Source organism: Syngnathus acus, chromosome 22 (assembly GCF_901709675.1).
Source record: "Syngnathus acus chromosome 22, fSynAcu1.2, whole genome shotgun sequence".
Classification (NCBI taxonomy): Eukaryota; Metazoa; Chordata; class Actinopteri; order Syngnathiformes; family Syngnathidae; genus Syngnathus; species Syngnathus acus.
This window is the reverse complement of record NC_051106.1, coordinates 2,330,891-2,351,913: the sequence shown is the minus strand read 5'-3', so window position 1 is coordinate 2,351,913 and position 21,023 is coordinate 2,330,891. Positions and strand designations below refer to the sequence as shown.

Sequence of the window (21,023 nt, the reverse complement as noted above, 5' to 3'; positions counted from 1 at the left end):
GCTCATTTTTTTATCGCTATGCTCCCGTAGCATCCGAGATGTTTGATTTTGCACAACAAAGACAAATTAATTACTCATAAATGCGTTTTATATTTCATCACAGCTGCTATCGTCCTTGCCCTAAAGTCGTCTACACTAGAACTCGTTCAATCAAAGAAATCATGACAGTCACCTTAAACCTTATTCTTTATCCTGAACACAATTTCACTGAGGTAAATTCTTGGCCCTGTATGTCAGTCTGCATTTATTTTGAGAGCATGCCCCAACGCTCTCTCATTCAAACACTCAATGCGGGTCATTTAGCAATCAAAGCTTGTCTAATTTGATTGCACGAGACAGCTTCGTGTCACTGCCAACAAATGTTTACTTTTATCCGCAAAATGTGACATCCCTGAAATTCTCCCAAGACCCCCATCAAGGTCAATCTGCCTTGATAGAGATGTCACCCATAGCTGCCCACTTGTGTTTGTTATAAATGTCTGGAGGTATTGACATTATCAGGTGTGCTTACCATTTGCTGCTTTTTTTTTTTCCAGGTTCTATTCTGAAAAAGCTACTACACACTGGAAATTCTTTCAAGGTGACAATAAAAAAAAAAAAGACCTCCGCGGATGTCGCTTGATGTTGTTATACAGTTGAGCCTCGGGTTTCGACCACAATCCGTTCCAGAAGGCTGTTCGAGAAGTGAATCGTTCGAATTCCGAATCATGTTATCCCATTACAAATAATGGAGAAAAAGAAAATCCGTTCCAAGCAAAGAAAAAATTGTGACAGAGCCGTCGCTGAAATTTAGAAGATAGTTTTAATGTCCTGATGTCCTTTCCAAAATTTAAGTGGACCTCAGTGCGCAAGGAGCTTAATTTGGTCCGATCGCGCAACCGCAGCGCGCCGGGCGCTCACTGTCACATGGTTTAAGAGCGTCTTTGTGTTTTAGGATGGCTTTACTGCTCCCACTTGCTTCCTTTGGAGGCATGATTAGAGTTGATGCAATCCTCAGAGTAACGAGAATGTAATAACGAACGGAGTCAGTTGGCATGCGGGACCTCTCAGCTCATCTCGCGAGGTTCGACAACCGAATTTCGTCCGACATCCGAAGCAAAAAAATCCCAAATTTTTTGTTCGAAAACTGATTTGTTCGAGAACCGGGACGTTCGAAAACCAAGGCTCCACTGTATTTGTTTCTGACACAACTAAATCCACTGTTTTATGTGCTCTATGGCTATCCTCACATATTTTTTTTGCTTATACTCACTGTGTGCACGCTGGCTCCTCTTTTGCGTCTTCTTTTTTTGCATAGATCCGATGTGACGGTATCCGTCTCTTCCTGCTGTGGCTGCAAGCCTTGAGGGACAATTGTGCTGAAGAGCAGTTCCTTATCTATGCCTGTCTGGTGCCAGGTTTCCCTGCAGTGCCCTCATCCAGGGGGCCTCGCACCCTTGACACCATCATTTACAACCCTTACTCCAACCCACCCGACGGTAAGCAAGAAAAGGACACTTTTTTTTTTCCAGCTAGTTCTTGCTTTAAACTGGAGCATGGTGTTTCTCTGTGTGAGCAGCTAAGGTGGTGCCTGAAGAAATCACCCCGCTTGTTCCAGCTGTGGCAGGCGAGAAGGTAGCAGATGACCAGACTTGTTACATCCTCGAAACTCTGCTCAAGTTTATGGTTATCCAGGTAATTGATACCGTCGCAAGGGAAATGACACAAGTTGCCATTTGACCGCATCTCATCCAAAGTGGATAGATTTTTGCCAGAAGGTATTATTGATTATTGCTAAAATCGTTTTCAATCTTGATTTATGTGTAAACACCCCAACTGCAATAATCAGGTTTTGTGCGGGTGACATCGGGAGCATTTTCTTCAAGTGTTACTTCTTCTAGTTTGCAATTGCTGATAATAACGAGAAAACAAACATGGCAGTTGTTAAGTGTGTACAGTGTGAATGCAATCATTCCATTTCCACCAAGACAGCATTATGATTTCTTTGCAAGTCTTTTATGTAGCACACAATAAGCGAAGACAGACTGAATGACTGTCAGTCTGACCTTGTCAGTCTTTGTTCGGTCTAAACCTGCCAGGCATCCAGTTTAGAGTGGAGAAACAAAGAAAACCAGGAGACGGGCTTCAGGTTTCTCTTCAGCCTGTTCAAGAAGTACTACCTTCCACATCTATTCCCCTCCTTCACCAAATTCACAAATCTCTACAAGCCTTTGTTAGGTAAAGCGGTGTTTATTACATCTAGCAAATATGTCATTAATTTCTTCTGTATGGCGGCATGAGAAGTTGTGGATTCAAATCCGGGTTCTATTTTTTTTCTTTTTTCTTAGAGCTCCCTCATCTTCGACCAAAACCCTTGTACGTGCCAGTGACAAGGAACAACGAGAGCACCTTCTGCACTAGAGACCAGTATCTGGCTCCCCGTGTAGCTTTCATCACCTGGCTGGTCACCTTTTTCCTCAAGAAGAAGTATATCAGCAGCACTGCAACAGCGCAGAATACAAAGAATGGCCCTGAAGTCCTTCCCAAACTCATCCAGGTGGGAATGTGAATGTTGGCTCTGCGATTGTTGTTGTCGCCATTTTACAAGCACTCTAAATTGCCTTTATACTGTGTTCATATTACTCCATAGACCAGGAAGTACAGTGATCACTCGCTACTTCGCGTTTCGTTTATCGCGGCTTCACTACATCGCGGATTTTTTTTCCAAATTAAAAAACATTTAAAAGTCAAAATAAAACTTCTAAATTGAGGAAACATGTGTCTAACCTTTAGGACAATGTAGTATCGCTACAAATGTTCGTTTACATTCCTTTAGAAGTACGTTTTAGCACGATCGCGAATTAGCATATTTCCGCTAACTCGTTAGCCTGCCCAGTACTTCTTGTTGGTCACCGCACTTCGCAGATTTCACTTATCGCGGGTGGTTTTTGGAACCAATTATCCGCAATAAACGAGAAATTACTGTAGTCTGTTAACTAGTAAATCTTGGGAAAAGAGTTCTCGGATGATCCCACTTGACCATTTAATTTGTAAATCGGCAAGAATAAACTTGTCAGGTGGACAGTATGCATACAGCAGGTTATGTACTGTATCTGACAATTATGGCGTATTCAGACTGTCACTGCAGGCGGTAGCAGCCAGGAAAAAGAAAAGGAGAAGACATCCGATGGGGACACAAACGGGCCCACGGGAGAGCCTGACAAGAGCCACTCCAACAGCAGCACACTGTCAAATCGACGGTCCAGTGATTCCAGTTTATGTAGCATTGAGGAGGAGCACCAGTATGTCTATGACATGGTGCATGCCATCTTACTATCTACCAGGGACAATGTGAATTTTGTCAACGAGGTCTTCCACCAGGTATTTATAGCACTCTTCCTTAATCAATGTGCATGATCAAATGGTTTAGCCTGGAATTAAACTGATTCTGTTGCCCTCTGCTGGCCGTTTGTTGCATTGCTCCTTCTAGCTAACGCAATTAAGCAGCAACGTGACAAATGGTGTTCTCCTTTTCTAAGGCTTTCCTGTTACCTTCCTGCGAGGCATCGGCAACAAGGAAGGTGATCAAAGTGTACCGAACGTGGATACTGCAGGAGAAGCCCAGCTTCATGACAGAGCCAGACAAAACTGCACAAGAAGATCAAGTGGATGATAGCACTGAACAGATACTCAGCACAGAGAATAATAATATGCAAGCACAGGTATTGGCATACATATTTGAAAATTGGAATGCATTTTGGAAATTATTTGATCTTTGTAGAGAATTTAACTGGCCGTTTCTTTTAACAGATACTTGAGCGTCACGGCCATAAGCGATCGTCAAGTTGGGGAAGGACCTACTCTTTCAGCAGCGCAATCAGTCGAGGTTTTCTCACGGAGGAGAAGAACAGGGATATCAAGGCGGGCATTCAACCCACACTACAAGTCCGTTTTGTTTTGCATCACTTCGATCATGTCTATCGCTGTACTAGATTACTGTATTCATGCGTCTCTACAATTGTAGGTGTTTCTGACAAACTCTTCAAATGTGTTCCTCCTTGAGCCGTGCCATGATGTACCCAAGCTCCTGGAGAATCAGGTAGAGGTGTGCAAGTGTGTCCTGAGCATCTACCGACATATGATCATGGAACACACAATGGACACACAGACCTGGTCAGTATATATTTTGTTGCCTACTTGACATATTTCTTTCTTCTTTTTTTCTTTCACCCCACTTGTATTCTTTTTCATTGTCTGCAGGGAGCAGATGTTGCAGGTCCTACTGAGGATTACCGAAGCGGTGATGAAGAGGCCATCAGAAAACCAAAGAAAAGACAGTTTTGCTGAAAGTTTAGCATCCATCCTTTTTCGGGTATGTCTGCCCTCCAATGTTTCAATATTTTTATTTATTTATTTATTTATTTATTTATATATATATATATATATATATATATATGTCTTTAGTAGGTCAGGAAAACAAAAGCAAAGTTATCTCTCATGACATGACAAACTTCTTTTGTGACATTTATTTTGCGTCTAGTGTTTGAAGTGTGTCTTTGTTCTTATGTTGCGTTCAGACCATCATTGTGGCGTGGGTGCGAGCCAACCTGTGTGTGTACATCTCTCGGGAGCTGTGGGATGAGCTCCTCACAGTGCTGTCCTCTCTGACTTACTGGGAGGAGCTGGTGATAGAATGGGCCAGCATCATGGACTCCTTGACGGCTGTTCTGGCCCGTACCGTTTACGGCCTTGACATGGCCAACCTGCCTCTGGATAAACTCAGTGAACAGAAGGAGAAGAGGCAGCGAGCACGTGGTGAGGAACATAGCAAAAAAACTAACTCAATGAGGACATTTATTGAAAACTGATGATTAGCAAAAAATACTGAAACAGATAAATGTTCCTTTTTTACAGGAGTGATTCAGGACTCTCAGAAAGCAGCTGCAGTGGCTCGTTCCTTTTCACTAAGTTGGAGGAACCAGGGAGACGTGGCTGGGACCGGAGTTCAGGAGCCAATGAGGATTCGCTCTGCCACCACCTCAGGTGCTCCTGGTGTGGAGAAGGCCCGCAACATTGTGCGACAGAAAGCTTCTGGTAGGGGCATTTTATTATTACAAATTTGTTTGTGTAAAATAAAACATGATCCACTTTTATTTAAAGCAGGTCATTCAAATGATTTATAAACTTATCAAATCTAGCATTGCAGCCATGTCTGAGGACATACTAGATTTTCTTTCTATTTTCTTGATCCTCTGCCCTTTCTGTAAGAAGCCAATGCTACTAAGCTTGCTTCTAATGCTCTCAAATGCATTGACCGTGTTGAGTTCTATGTGACAAGTCCACGTATACACCAGCCCAGGTGCTACTGAAAGGCCAAACACCAATAACAGAAAGCTCCAACAGATGGCCCCTATTGTCCCCCTTCCCCCCCCACATGTCATCGCACACTGACTCCATTTCCATGTCTTGACAGTATGTCAAAGGCTGGCTTAGGGCGGCCATTGTTACAAGCTCAGTCCAGACGCAGCAATGGCCCTTATCTGATGGTGATGTGGCAGGCTAATTATAAGTTGAGAAACGTAACTCGTTAAAATGCATGTCTCGTATGTATGAATTTTTGGTCTAGACTGAATCTCAATGGGAAAGATAAAAGAGAGACAATACCACTTCTTTTCCGCAATTATCCCTAATGCTCTAAAATGACGAGCTCAGTGAACAAGGAGCAGCATTTCAGCCTGAAGGGAAAAAGTCCTTAAAGTGTGTCTGTGCCTTTGTGTGTGCGTTTTTTATGTCCCGATAATTCTGTATATAAAACACAACTGCTTCCAATCTTTCTCCCTTGTTTGGGCCTAATTGGATTTCTCCCCCAGTGACTTCAAAGACCCCATCAGTGCTTCTCTCCACTCCTCCAAAGACGGTCTACACTTAATTGCGTGACAGTTTTGGATAGTTTCAATAAGTGTAAATAATGCTCATTAATATGCATTCATGGCAAACAGTGGCGACACAATGCTTCGCCCGCTGGAAAAGGAGGAATTAAAGTGTATTGAAAGAGATAATAGCATTGTCCCAATTCCATTGCTCACATTGAAATTAGGCTTGAAGTGTCTTATCACTGACAATTGTCAAAAATTGGCAGCACAAACTCCAAATGACTTTGCGGGAACTTTAGAGCATTACAATCATGATCAAGGGGTCTTTAATAAACATATTCATCGTGTTTCCCCCCCCACATGCTGTACTCTACTATTTTTAAATGTATTCTCTTTATTCCTTCCTGTTTTTCACAATCTGTTCTCTCTTTCGCTGATGGAAGCTAAACGAAGCCAGTCCATCAGCAACTGTGTTCACCTATGCGAGGCTTTGCCCACTGCTAAAAGCGTTCCTACGCTGCTCCACACTGTGAGCTCTTTCTTGCCCGGTATCTCTTCTGGTAACTCTGCTTGCTCTCACAGACTTTCAGGTAAAGTGCTTTTGGAGAGGTGAATGTGCTGTGTCTGTGTGCTTGCGGCCTCCGCCCTTCCTATATCATTCACCTGTCGTCCCATCACAAACTGTCTTCTGTACCTGGTGCAGAGGGTTTTCCACAAATTCTCCTGTGGAGGAAAAACTTCGACTTGTGTCTCCATTACCGCTGCATGTGTGCATGCAAGTTTGCTCGTTATTGTCATATTTCTGGATTTGTATACAGATTAATTGAACGTGTGATCGTTGCCTTATATTGTGTTCTTTTGCCCTTTTGAGCAGATGTAGAGGAATGTCAACTGTCGGAATGTGGGGAAGAATTAGGAGGAGGAGAGAGCCCGCTCCCACGTAGTAGCAGCACCTCAGACATTACGCAACAACTTTCAGACACATTACAAGGTACAGTGCTGTGAAAAAGTATTTATTTCACTATGACAGCACAAGTAGATACAAATCTTTGTCTCAATTTATCTCACACCCGACTCTCCAGCCCAGAAGAGAGAGCCCTCACCTACTTCCTGTGGTTCTGATAGCGGAACATCCGAGAGACGAGAGGGCAATGAACTGCCAGTTGTGAGAAACCTATTTGTAAATTTGGTCTAGAAGCAGACTGAATGATAAATTGTTGATATTTTCTTCTGCTTGTAGATCCTGATCCGCCATAGCAGCAGTCCAGCTGAGACAGAAAATATAGCTGAGGGGTACCATCACTACACAAGGGCAAAGCTCAGAGAGAAAAGTTAGAATCAAGTCCTTCCTGTATAATTCGAACGTTTACCTTAATTACTAAATTCTCATTATGTTCTATTTTCTGTACAACATCCCGTTACCTTCCTTTCCCAGGTGAAAGTATTAGCAGCGAGACGTCAAATGGCTACTTGAATGAAGCCGAGGTCACCTGGCAGGTTTTTGACGAGGAAGCTGACAATCAGTCCACCCAGTCAGCCCACATGGACGTGACCTCTGACCCGCAGAGCCGGGGGAGTCTGCTGCTGAGTCACCATGAGGCTCTAGCAGGTGACAAATCACATACCGTGCAAGCTCATCCACATTCATGAATTTAGGACTTGTTAGGAAGGCGGATCTAGTACAACAGGTTTTCCCTTCCTTATAAATATTTCGGTGAGTATTTTTGTAGCGTGAATGGATGACAAAGTAAAGACAGTCAGCGAGACGCCTCCCTGACCCTTCCACACGTACGCACTGTTGTGACTTTTGTTTGTTTGTGATCATCATGACGTTGTTGTCTTTGTCATTCTTCTCCCCTCCCCAAACCCATTTTTTATTCCTGTCCCTTGTTCATAGGTCCTGAGTGTACTCTGTCTCCCCACTCTTCACCCTCACCCCAACACCACAACCACTACCACTATCCTCAGAACCCCCTTGCCTCCCCAGCCCTCGTGGTGCACACCGAGTGCCCGCAGGATTGCCCCCTGGACGACAGCATTCATCAGTCTGTCTTACATATGCCACACCACTTGGGTACTGCTCCATAGCTGCTACTCATGCGCTCCGATTTTTTTTAGCCTCAACCTTGACTTCACATTTTTACATATCTCTATATTTGCACTTTTGTTGCTTCACTGGATTTCAACTTTGAATCTCTCTATAAATTTAAACTTGACCCAGCAATTTTCTGTTTCCCGCCATCTAACCACTCTCTCTTTGTCATTGCTCTTTTGCCCACTAAATGGCGCTGTCTTCCTACAAATCCACAATTTGGCTGTTGCATGTGACCATGTATGTTTTCCATAAGTATTGTTAGAGCACAAGGATTTAATCAACTAGTGACATAATAATCCTTCAATTACAAATTTGTACAAATGTACTAGATTGCAAATTGCTTCTATAAATCTCATCCAGCACTTATTGATTAAATTCTACGTCTCATTGAAAAACATTTTGACTCATTCTGGGACAGTCACGGCAACAAATCCAGTTGCTGACGAAATGAAATTATTCATCAAATCCAAACTTTCATGTTTCCGCTCTGCTTTTCAACCATGCAGACAGCAGCGAGTGTCTGACTGATGATGTCAGCATAATTGCGGGAGGGACCCTGACGGGCTGGCATGCTGATTCAGCCTTTGTCCTATGGAGGAGAATTTTGGGTATCCTTGGAGATGTCAACAACATCAGATGCCCCAAAATTCATGCCAAAGTGTTTTCACATCTTTATGAACTGTGGCAAAAACTTGCTAAGGTAAATCAAACTTTCATGTCATTCAAAATACAGAACACACCACCATTTCTTCCAAAAATGACTTTGGTTGTTTTAACTGCTCGCTGTTACATTTGCGCTTCCAGATTCGAGATAACCTTGGTATCAGTGTGGACAACCAGTCTTCTCCTCCCCAACCTGTATTCATTCCTCCCCTTCGTATGCTCGCCTCCTGGCTCTTCAGGGTACCAACAACACGTAACCTCTGACAACAGCATTTAACATTACTCCTAATGGAAAAAAATATGCATCACTCTGTTTTGAGTTTATAAAACAGATTCACCAGCAGTGCAATTGAATGCCGTCCGATACGATAATAGTACTTCAACAAATTGTTGGTACCCTTGGATAGTGCATTTTGAAAAAGCACAGTTTTATCCTTGAACAAATAAAGCAAAAATTCTGGACATTCTGGAGCAAAATGTGCTGCTTGGAATCAGAAAGCTCAAGTTAAATAGCAGGTTCTGTTTTTTTTATGAGAATAGCAACCCAGAAGAGACGACCCAAAATGGCAACGAACAAAGCACTGAACTATGCTGCTGTCGTCTTTTAAAGAATTAAGGCTATCAAATTTTGTCCATAATTCTTTTTGATTTAAACAATGATTAGTTAATTTTCTGCATATTTGTGTTCATGACTTTTGGTCACCAACATTTTTGTCCACATGTAGTCATTCTAATTTTTATAAAGGCACATTATTTGATACAGCTCTTGTACTGTATTTACCTATGTCTATTTTAATTTACAATTTTGTAATTTGACAAAGACTGTCAGCTATGCTAAATTTAAATAAGAAAAAAAAATGACGCAAGTGTGAAAAGTATAAGTGATTTGACTGGTGCATATTTTTCTCAATACACTTTTCTTGCCACACAGGCCACCATGCTACCAGCAGAATACAAAGCCGGCAAACTGCAGGCCTATAAATTGATCTGTGAGATGATGACCAGACACCAGGATGTCCTCCCGAACGCTGACTTCCTGGTGCATCTCTACTACGTCATGCACAAAGGCTTCACAAGCAATGATCAGGTATGACCAGCAGGTAGCACCACTGTAACAGCGTTTCATTTCATTTTCACGCCTGACTGCACCATTAAATCCCAAAAGGTCTTTTTGTATCGTTTCTGGAAAACATTAGTAAACATTTACCAATAATGCCAAATTGACACTAACTACCGTGTTTTCCCATGCATAATGCGCAAAATTTAACTAATTTATTGTCCTAAAATCTGGGGTGCGCATTATGCATGGCTACAACAATTTTTGAAGAAAATCTCCCTCGAAATAAAACTTGAAATCACACCTTTCTTCTTGTTTGTTGTCAATCGCGCATCGCATTCAGCCATCCTGCCCAACACACTTAGTCAGTAAAATTCATAATTGACGACACATCGTTTGATGCGATGGTGCAATCCTTGATGGTGTGTTATTGTCAAATATAGTTTGTTTTTTAATCTCCATCGCAGACCGGATATCATACGGAGGCCGCCATGACAGTATGCGCAGAACGGATGCGCAAGACACGTCAGCTATATAAAGAGCGAGAGTTCAGTTCTCTACCTATTAGTTTCAATTCACAGTTTAATTAGCAGTTTCAATCAGCAAATAACAAAATGCGTATTACAGGTAATATTTTATTTCACAACACTTTGCCTTGTTCCTTTCTTCTCTGCTGTTCACTTCAAACACGCTCCATACGAACACAATGCTCTCGTATCAGACGCTTGCTCGATCACCTGCTCGTTTGCTGTCACAATGTACCCTACACAAATCCGAAACATTTCTTCGCTATCGAGTTTTCTAGTGCATGCGCAGTGATACTGACCGGCAGAATAACATCCGGTTGTTCCCAAAGATCTTTTTTCTGAAATAATTTGACGTTTACGGACTTAAGTAAGAGTCAAAATTTGGGTGCGTATTATACATGGGTACAGGCTTTTTTCCAGCATCGACATGCCATTTTTAGGGTGCGTATTATGCACGGGGGCGCATTTTGCATGGAAAAACACGGTAATCATTATGTTTCAGAAATTGTAATTTTCTATGTACTGTACACGCTGAACAAAATATGGAAAAGCTGCGCTTGTTTTTTGATCATTATCTGAACTCAAAGTTTTAAGCTTATTGTGCCAACTGCACTCTTCCTCAAAACCTGCAAGATTATGCGGTGTGATAAAACTACAATAGAGCAGCGTTTTATTGTGGGCAGACCAAGACAGATTTGTGCAATATTTTGTCACGTCTAATCACCATCTTGTGAGATGTCCAAATTATCTTAGCACTTAATTACATATTTTGTTTGAGCTTTTGTGTTCATTGGAAAAGTCTTAATTATTTGAGAATAGCTCTTGAAAAACGGGAGGAAAACAGAAAGGTTTGTATTTGTATTTTTTTATTCAGAGTAGCATAAAAATGGTGACTGTGTTAGTCTTTTTTCATCCAGCATCAGTTTCTGACCTCACACATTTCCACAATCACACCCTTGCAGTGTGACCAATTAAACCTGCAAAGTGTGTCTATATTGTTCATTCCATTTCAGCCCCTGTTAGCGTAACGGCCAGGTGTCGTAATACCTTTTCCACATTGTCTACTGAAGATGAATTTAGGGAGGATGCAGATACTTGCACAGTGTCTTCTCTTTTAATATCATGTTAAATAATTGCCTGCCCACCAGCTGTGCTAAAGAATTCTGCCGTGTTTTGGCATCTTCCGGTCTTCCTTTAGTCGCACCCTTCATCATATTTAAATCTGGCCTAGCTCCACTCCCTCCAGACGATGCAGAGTGGAGATGAATGAAGCCCCCGCCACGCCCCCCCCCCCAAACAAAGAACGGGATAAAAGTGTGGATAGGGGGTATTTGGGATACAAATATGTGTGTGCGTGTGTAGTTGCCCTTCTGGCTGGGTTTCTATTGCACCTTGGCAGTGCGACAAGCTTATTAGAATGTTTTCAATATCGTTCAATAATGTTTTGAGCCCCTGCCGCGTATTCGTGATTAATTAAGGATTGACGTCTGTCGCGCTCCGTTAGACTGACAAGTCGGCCGGAGGCCCAGAGTGGGCTGGCCTTGGTGTGTGTGTGCGCGTGGTGGTGGGGGGGGTGTTGTCTGTGAAGGAGCGGGAGGACAGCCAGGGGATCGTAGTGTAGAGTGGAGCAATGAGGGGGGCACGCTGAGGAACAAGGCAACATTCTCCCGCTTTTGTTACAGCTCTGTATAATGCGTCAGGGGGCCAGTGCCAGGCTGGCCACCGAGGCATGCTCAAATTGGCCAGAGAAAAGAGTCCTCACACCACACAATAGAGGACAGCCGCACGCCTGCTTAACATAAGAAAGTGGCTCTTACTCAACCCCTCCTCCTCTCTCTCCCCCTGCTAAGCCACCCTTCCCCACCCAAAAAGAGCGGAAAAAAAAAAGAGTAGATTTTGATGTCCATATAAATTATATATACTTTTAAGAGTCATCTGATCCGTGCATTTGTTCTAGATGGCTTTTAAAATAACAGCCTGAAATGACTTAAGGTCACGCTGGCTTATTTAGATCATTCGACATCATTTATTTAATATAGGCTATTGTCTTTTTTAGCTTTTGCACAGATAAAAGCCACATGATGACATAATCTGTTGTAAAACACTCCGGAGATGATTGGGGAAGAATCCCAGTCCAAGTGAGCACTATTAAATTCAGTTAAGCTTAGAGTAAAATGACAGTTCCCTTGAAGGGATTGTCCCTTCAACTGACAAGAGGCACAAGGTCATGGCCATTGTCCTTATAGTTTGTCCTACTCTGCTCTCATAAAGACAGGACATGCCATGACAGCGGTAATCCATCCATGAGGTCAACTTTCCGCTCTGCAGCATGTTAGGTAATAAAAGTAGCTGCTTCCCAACTTGGTTCGGGCACATCTTTTTGACACTTGAACATTCCATTCCTTTTTTCATCAATTTATTTATTCAACGAAACCCAGAAATATCCATGTTCAGTGCATGAGACAAATAATTGTGTTTACGGGTGACGTAATGGCAAAGTGCACCCTGTCACCCCAGAAACCAGCAGGTGGACAGGGTGTGCTGTTTTGGAAATGAGGTCAAATGAAAAGGTCTGAGGTGGCTCCATTCAGAGATACATTAATGCTTCCTTTGTTGATACGTGGGACCATTTCTTCCGAGCCACACAAGCCTCTGATCCATGTCAATACACTCCTTAAATTTAGCTACCAGGAAACACTTTGCATTCTCCATTTGTGTCCTCCTTTTAAAATGCTCATTTCAGGCAATCAAGCAACAGTTTGTTGCTCACTAATTACCTCTGACTGCACTGCACATTATGTTTCAGAGGTCAATTACCAACAAAATGAGGGTAAAATGGACCCTCAAGCTCTCCCCGCCAATTTTCTACATGCAGTCTGTCCTGTTGGGTCCACTTCCTGCATATTACCTTTGTGTTTATTCTTGTTCTTTTCATTCTGTATTTGTCAAAGCTCTGGGTTATAGGTGAAGAGAGAAAGGTAGTACGGCAATCCAAGAGAGTGGGGAAAATTAGTTTTTTTTTTGTGTGTTTGCTGAGTTGCCCTGTTGGTTTAGGTAGAAACAAGCTGATGTTTGAACTGTGGGGATTTGCACAGGTTTATAGCCAAGAAGGCAGGTGTTTTGAGGCTGGACCTTGCTTTTGTACACACACATGCATGAGTGAGTAGAAGATAAGAGAGAGCGATGCATACTCATACGTAGTAGATGTCTTGACCACATCATATTTCAAGATAGAAACATGTCCTATATTGCTGTTGCATGTTTGGTCTTAATCCAACTGCCAGTGAGTTGCAGGTAGCTCATAAAAATAAATACCATGTCTACAGCTTTAATTACTGGTTTTGCTGTCTGTGTACATAAATGCGATTCAAAAAGGTTGTGATCTTTTGTTTCCTTATTTTCCTCTCCGGCAATCCAGCTCTTCTATCGCTGTCTGTTTTTGTCAACCTTTTTTTGCTGTTGTAAATTTGGTATCTCGTCGAGTGCCTTGCTGTCCCCAACACACTTAAAATGCTTACCTGTTCTTGGGGGAGGGGGGAGGGCATTACGTCTTGGACATTGTGGCCCATTTACTGTCCTAGTAACCCTCCAACCAAAAGTCTGTGTCCACCTAAAATGCACAAAGGTTCTTTAATTGCAATTCTGTGCCCTTGTTTTTCTAGTTTGTTTTGCAAAGTTGAATGAAAAGAAAACAGTCGCGGCCCTAGGATGCATGTCCCTATTCCACCTTTTTTGGAATGTATTGAAAAAAATCAAATGTTATCAGTTTGAGCATTTGAACAAAAATCGTCATTTTTGAAGCACTAAGACTTAAAAAAAAATAAAATAAAAAATGCAGTGAAAGCGTTCAATGTTCAAACCTGGATGTCTATATGACAGGGGGTGCTTTTGCGACTTTGGTGAGACACCATGTAGCTGCCGACGCATCCCTGACCGAGCCAGTATGAATCTTGACTCAATCAAGCCGTTTTACCACAATATTGACATCATTGGAAGAACATTTTTCAATTTAATATCGTTTGAAAAGGATTTTTATATCATTGCTGTTATTTTTACATTCTACTCAATGTCCCAATTTGTACCTATAAATTAATTCAGTTGTTGCTACTTGCAGATATCATAATAAAAGTTAACAATGTATTTTTTTGTCACCAGGATACTTTAAACACCATTATCCGTTGCTGCTCGCCAAGATTTTTCTTCTTGGGCCTGCCTGGCTTCACAATGCTGGTCGGCGATTTTATCACTGCAGCTGCCCGCGTCCTCAGTTGTAACTCTTCCGAGGTACACCCAAGGCATCAGCGTGCCTCCATCTTCTTCAACACCAAGCAGAACATTTGATACATCATTTTTGTACCCAAACACCTTGCTACTTCAGGGTATCCTTTTATTGGGGTCACAATTGCAACCAATGTTATAGTGGATCAAGACTCACTCAAATCCACTGATTGGTTGAAAGAGAATAGTCTGTCAAATGACATCGTCACATATTTATAACGGACCCGTAAATGTCTTATTTATATATGGACACCACATATTAACTTTACTAAGTACTTGTGTTTATTGATTTTTAAATGTAATTTGAATTAATTACATGACTAAGTATTAAATTTGTGTGATTTGCATATTTTCTCCATACGCTAGGCTCCCAGGATGGAAGCTCAAACAATTCTTGGCTCATTAGTGTGTTTCCCAAACCTATACGTCCACATTCCAGTCCTGCGGAGTGTAGCTGGCTCTGATGACACTCAAATCGGAAATGAGGATATCAAGGTAAATCGCTCAGTGGGTAAAGGAGAAATTATTTCGAGTATTTTTTTTTCATTACTGTAAAGGCTTTAAAACCGTGGGGGACTTCAATCCCAAAATGGACATTGTCACCTATGGAGTCTGTGTGAGCGGAAGGACCACGCTATAATCTGATAATGTATGTTTTTGCACTTCAGGATTATCTTGTCAATATCCTGCTTGAGGCTGCAACAAAAGAACACTGTGAAGAGGCCAGGTAAGTAATTACAGTACATGGCTGAAATAAATTCAGGATTTAATTTACCATACACGTGTATGAAATCTAGATATTTGTGTAAAGCCATTTTTCCTCAATAAAACGTTTTTACTTTTATAACAATTTTTTTTTGCATTCCAGGTGTATTGCTGTGTGCAGCCTAGGCTTGTGGGTTTGTGAGGAACTGATGCAAACAAACATCCATGATCAGGTGAAAGATGCCATCAATGTCCTGGGAGTAACACTAAAGGTCCGTGTCCAACTTATTATCTATCTATAAAGCAGAGCTGTAGATTGTGTTGCATATCATCCCTGTATTTTCACTCTGTATGGACAAAAGTATTGGACATGAAAATAGAGAGAATATGCAAATAGTCTCTCTCCTGTTTGTATATTATATTATATTATATTATATTATATTATATCTCAGTAAAATTTTCACTGCCTTAATTTTTTTGTTCAGTCACTCCTTATTCATTGAGTCGGTTAATTTAATGTGATAACTAGTCAATGTCATTGTCACCGCTTCCCTCTGTTGACAAAGCCATGCTTCATCTGTTGAAAGGGAACAAACAATAATCAGTTAAAAGTTGAATTCAATGAAAATATCCAATTATCCTGTGTCACTAACGGCTTCTGTCCGTAAATGAATGGACCACGCATTTTACACGGTACGTCGCTTGGATCCGAGCTCAATGATTAGCTTTGTCAAAAATAATCAGTAAACTAATTTTTCTGGTGGCTATTTTGTAACAGTCCTCCCTTTCTTTTGATTGAAGAGATCCAGAAAGCCAGTTGAGGTTGTTTCTTTCTTCATGCAGAGGGACATTTTTGGTGGCATCATTTTGAGACTGCTCTCTGTCTCTGTAGATGTTGGCCAATTTAAGCAGCTACATCTCCCAGCTTCCTGCTCAAGCACCACACACACACACACACACACACACACACGCACACCCCACCGATTCCATCTCTAATGGAGCAGTAATCACTCCCCTGTACAACTTGACATACAAGACTCCGCCAGCCCCAAAATAGCGGGTGTAGGCTGGGTAGAGTGTGTTGTAAAGGGGGGAGGGGGCTGAAGAGTGGCACTGAGTCTCCTTTCTAAAAGCAGGTGCTGAACTCTCAGGGCCTCTTTTTGTGTTTGGCCATTTCTGTACTTCATTGCATTATCTACCCTTGCTACACGTTGAGAGGCATTCAGCTGGAAGAAATGGGGGGGGGCATTCTATTTCTGAATAAAGAATTTGAAATCACAGGAAAAATTCACAATTCTCGTCTTGGATGAGTCTAGAGAAAATGAAGCATGGGTACAATTGGAAATGAGTTTAACCTTCGTGTTTTTTAAAATGTGGGAAAACATGAGCTTGCACAGAAATGAATTTTTGTTAGTACAGGTGTATGCGAAAGTTTCTTATTGTGACAGGTGATTATTATGCGTGATATAACTATTTTGCAACAGTTGCTACTCATCCCCGCACATTGAGCTATTTAGCAAAAGGACTCCTTGTGATATGAACTACGCGAACCTGTATCACGTTCTGAGGCTCTTTATAAAATATGTTGTACCGTATCACCTTTTTTAATCCATAAAAAGATAGTGTCAGTCAAGGAAGATGTAGGTTTATTGTGTTTGTATCGCTTAGGGCATTCGTGTCAAATTCAAGGCCCGGGGGCCAGATACGGCCCGCCACATCATTTTATGTGGCCCCCGAAGACAAATTGTGCATCAACTTCATCTGTCAATACTAAAGTTACAAATTGTCTTCACTTTTAAAAAATACAGATATTGCGAGCAATTTTTGTTACCATTGATCTTTTCACAATATTTAAACAGTTTTTACTAGACTCCGGTTTCAAACTTCAGTTTGTTGACGGTCATAATGGCCCTCCAAAGGAAACTGACTACGATGCGGGCCGCGACAAAAATGATTTTGACACTCCTGGCTTAGGGGCATGTGGTGGGCGACTGTATCCTGCTCACCTATTACCCCCCAAAAATTTTTTGCCTGTGTGAAAACATTTGTGCGCATTTAATTGGCTATTATTTGCCTCATGGTGCAACTGCGATTCAAATTTTGAAAACCAGACTCAGCAACCTGTGAAATCGTGTGGCAGAACCAATTGTGGCCTTTTGGAACTGAATAAAAGTCGCAGCACCAGCCAAACTATAAGTGTGACTTATATGCCTGAGAAATATGTTATGTAACAACATGTCATGTTATAAGAATATTTGTCTTACCTTTATTCATAATGGTTTTCTTTTTCTGTGCAGTTTGGCAACAAAGCTGTGGCTCAGGTGGCCTGTGATGTTTTTCAGCTGCTCATCTCTCATTGGGAGCCTCTCCAAAATGTCGAACCGACTCTACCTAAGAAAATCATTGAGGTAACATTCACATCCATCCACTGATCTGCTGTTGTTTTGGGTTTGTATGCGGTAACATGTACATTTGTTGTACTGTTGGGAAAATATGAGAAGTTTGATTCCTTTTCTCCTTACCTACGAGTCTTGTTTTTCCTTCATGCTTTGTCCCTTTGCAGATATTTGTGGCCACAACAGCCTTTTTGTTGCCGAGCGCTGAGCACTCAACAGTGGAAGCAGACAAAAAGGTACATGTTGGGAAGAAAATTACTGAGATCTGAAGGACCTTGATCTATCGTGGTGGAATGGTGCATTTATGGAGGAATGTTTTCACTCATTACATTTGTTTGCTTATGTTTCCCACACTACTCTTTGCATTTTGTGTCATTGTGTACATTTGTTCAATATATTTCAAATTTCCTCAGTTGGTGGTGTCCCTACTGCTTTGTCTTTTGGACTGGTGTATGGCTGTTCCACTGAGTCTGCTTTTGGAACCTATCACCACGTCTTTGCTGGAGGACAACACGTCCCCCAAAGCCCCCCTACTGGACTACATCTACAGGGTGGGTAGTGTCACTGTCATCACGATGCCAGGAAAGCTTATAGTAATTTTGAATTATTTTTTTTTTTTGACGTAATGTAAAGCTAATTCAACGGCTTCAACTCTGACCACACTGACCTTCACCTCTCCACATTGTCTTGTCACTTTAACTAGACAACACTCTGCCTCATTTAACGTTACAGCGACATGATATTGCAGAGGCAGTTGGCATAGCTGATTTATTTATTGTGAACCGATACCATTTTTTTCTACAAAAATATCCACTATCTTCCTCCTATTAATGATATCAAAAGGGGATGATTTTTATTCAATTTCATTTTTTTCATCCCTCTGATCCTTTTTTTTTTTTTTTTTTTTACCCTCCTGACCCTGAGGAGCTTCAGGCCTGAATGAATGACGTATTATTCATTCCCTCCTGTCTGGGCAGATGCGGTCAAGGGCAGATCTTTGTAAAGATGTCAGCACTGATAAGAAATGGTCCAATTATTCAAACGGAACCCTTTGTCCATTTGATAAGCTCGGGCCATAAACGCTTGTCCTGCTGATTTGAATGGAATATGTCTTAATATGCGAGCAACTGCAGCTGCTATAAAAGCAAAGACAATTAGGCATGATTGGTTGTCTATCTGAAGACAAACAAGGCCCCTCTCGGTTTCATTGGAAATAATATAATGTGTGACAATAATAATGCAATATCCAGTCTGAAATCTGGAGATTTCCATGCTGATTATTCCACAAGACCCTCCCTTTTGTTATATTACTGGCCAGAATGCATTGCTGTCAAGATAGTGGACTGCCCCTTATTGACCTTGCTTTAATTACAAATCTCAATGGAGAAGCATTTCTTTCTTTTCACTTTTAAAATCAACTGGTCAAATATCAATGCAATTACATATGAACAAAAATGGCTGCCTTACTTTTCATCCTGGCACAGAACGTGCTTGCGATGCCTAATCGAATGCAGATCCATTGCAAAAGCAACATCGCACTAGACCTCTTTGGCCTACTGTTGTTGTGCTCAAGCTTCTCCATCTGCTCTCCGTTCCTGCCTCAGCAGCCAGCTGCATCACCCCTCTGTGCGGGCTTGTTAGGTTTACATCTGTCTTTGTGAAGACCAATTTAAATTTGAACCTGTGTGTGTAAGGGCGAACTGTAGTGATAAATATGCAAATGTGTGTACGACATACAATCAACGGGGATGGTTATTTTACGACAGGAACATAGAGGAAGGTTAGGGTAAGTTAAAGGAGCTCTCCTCAGTATACAAATCAAATTAATGTCCTTCCAAATTGTTGTGCGATGTACATGTGCCCCCCCCCCCCTTAACTACAGTGTGCTCATTTGTCTGTTACCCTCCAAGAACTGTTGCTATGCAAAGTGTAGTCACTTAGTTGTCAAGCACAGCCGTGGCCCCCCCCCCCCCTTTCTTTCTCTCCATCTCTCCACAGAGGGAAGCTCTTTGGGGGCTTTGGTGTAGCAGCTGTTTGGTTCAGGTCTTTTCACCATCAAGCTGCCAATCCCTCCCCCGTGTCCTCAAAGGTCTGCTTGGGAGATTCATCCATGTACTGTCTACATTACCACACACTATACTGTTTCAGATGACGGGCCCAGCCTGCCTTCTCAATGCGTCTCTCCACCAAGTGCGAGCGCATGTGTGCACTGAAAGGGATTAGCCTTTACATGGCTTTACCCCAAGTTGCTCTACTGTGACCAAGCGGGGCCCCTCATTTACTTAAATCAGACATATGATCTAACCCCTTATATCCAATGGCATTATACAAATTACAGGTATGTGGAGGATGCGTGTTTGTCGTGGGAGTTAAACACGCAAAAAAAAAGTCTTAATTAAATCAAACAGCGTAAACCTGTCCAATGGCTGTAATCGACTGCCCCAGTGCGCCTTATCTGCTGCTGCCAAGGGATGCTCTGCCATCTGTTATGTAGATCGATACATTCTCACAATAGAGAAGAGATGGATTTTGAAGCAATAAAAACACTCCTTTTTTTTCCCCCCCTCCTCTTCCATCGCCATGGTGTAAATGGATGTATTGTATTTCTCTTCCAGCTGGTTATGTGTTAATTGTGAGTTTGTGAAAATTTCCATTATAGTTATTCATACTTCAGCGGGTTTATGATTAAAGTATTCTTTGGATGTTCCTGTTTAATTTTCTTCACCCCAAAAAAAGATGTGTCAACTTTATTATCGCTGTTAGTGTTCACTCATGGATTTTATAAGCGTCAAGTGGGTTGTCAGAGTATTGCGCTCGCTGAGTAGTCTTGTTCCTCTTCGTACTCCCCTAAATCATGAAACCTGAAACAGACCTGTAGGATTGTCACTTGGCCAGACGCTATCATATCTAATCAGGCAGCGTCTTTGCACAACGCTGATGCAATTTTGCCATCAAAGCGCATCTCACTGACGGAAAGAGTAATACACAGCCAGGCAGGCACTCAATATCTGATCAAGTGTTATCCCCTTTCTTGTTTTTCCCTTAGGTGCTGCACTGTTGTGTGTCAGGCTCTACCCTCCACACCCAACAGAGCCACTACCTCCTAAGCCTGGCAGACTTGTCCGCTGATTATGATCTCATGTTGGGACAGGTGAAGAGTTTTGAGCCGCCACCTTCCCAGACGACCACTACCGACTTCCGCAGCTTGCTCACCGTTGCAGAGGGTAAAGACGCATGGCATTCACAACAAATTTACTGGGGTCTCTTTTACATTCTGGTTAAAATTGCAGTTCTTCATTTTCTTTTTCGTTTCATGCAAATGAGCCACTCGCCCCACTACTGTTCTACAGTGCCAAAGGGACTTGTTACCATGACGATAGGGGGCAGAGCTAGGGTGTTGCAACTAGGCGAGCCAGATGAAAACAAATTGTATTCAAAATTGATTCATGA

General features: G+C 41.9%; 1 protein-coding gene across 6 annotated transcripts in view; it reads left to right on the top strand.

Moving 5' to 3' along the window:
• ralgapa2 (Ral GTPase activating protein catalytic subunit alpha 2) overlaps positions 1-21,023 on the top strand; it is a 66,427-nt gene that overhangs the window by 11,811 nt on the left and 33,593 nt on the right. For 4 of the 6 annotated variants that reach the window (XM_037240600.1, XM_037240599.1, XM_037240604.1 and 1 more), the window contains 29 exons: positions 537-580; positions 1,298-1,478; positions 1,559-1,674; positions 2,079-2,217; positions 2,328-2,536; positions 3,115-3,360; positions 3,519-3,701; positions 3,790-3,924; positions 4,004-4,152; positions 4,240-4,351; positions 4,557-4,794; positions 4,894-5,073; positions 6,296-6,442; positions 6,727-6,843; positions 6,935-7,017; positions 7,093-7,183; positions 7,288-7,461; positions 7,750-7,926; positions 8,454-8,647; positions 8,752-8,850; positions 9,542-9,697; positions 14,350-14,478; positions 14,839-14,967; positions 15,141-15,199; positions 15,341-15,449; positions 17,475-17,585; positions 17,741-17,809; positions 17,987-18,124; positions 20,620-20,797. In XM_037240600.1, the coding sequence (XP_037096495.1) occupies positions 537-580; positions 1,298-1,478; positions 1,559-1,674; positions 2,079-2,217; positions 2,328-2,536; positions 3,115-3,360; positions 3,519-3,701; positions 3,790-3,924; positions 4,004-4,152; positions 4,240-4,351; positions 4,557-4,794; positions 4,894-5,073; positions 6,296-6,442; positions 6,727-6,843; positions 6,935-7,017; positions 7,093-7,183; positions 7,288-7,461; positions 7,750-7,926; positions 8,454-8,647; positions 8,752-8,850; positions 9,542-9,697; positions 14,350-14,478; positions 14,839-14,967; positions 15,141-15,199; positions 15,341-15,449; positions 17,475-17,585; positions 17,741-17,809; positions 17,987-18,124; positions 20,620-20,797 (4,092 nt within the window). The remainder of the gene's footprint in view (positions 1-536; positions 581-1,297; positions 1,479-1,558; positions 1,675-2,078; positions 2,218-2,327; positions 2,537-3,114; positions 3,361-3,518; positions 3,702-3,789; positions 3,925-4,003; positions 4,153-4,239; positions 4,352-4,556; positions 4,795-4,893; positions 5,074-6,295; positions 6,443-6,726; positions 6,844-6,934; positions 7,018-7,092; positions 7,184-7,287; positions 7,462-7,749; positions 7,927-8,453; positions 8,648-8,751; positions 8,851-9,541; positions 9,698-14,349; positions 14,479-14,838; positions 14,968-15,140; positions 15,200-15,340; positions 15,450-17,474; positions 17,586-17,740; positions 17,810-17,986; positions 18,125-20,619; positions 20,798-21,023) is intronic. The other 2 variants (XM_037240603.1, XM_037240602.1) reach the window with 2 other exon arrangements.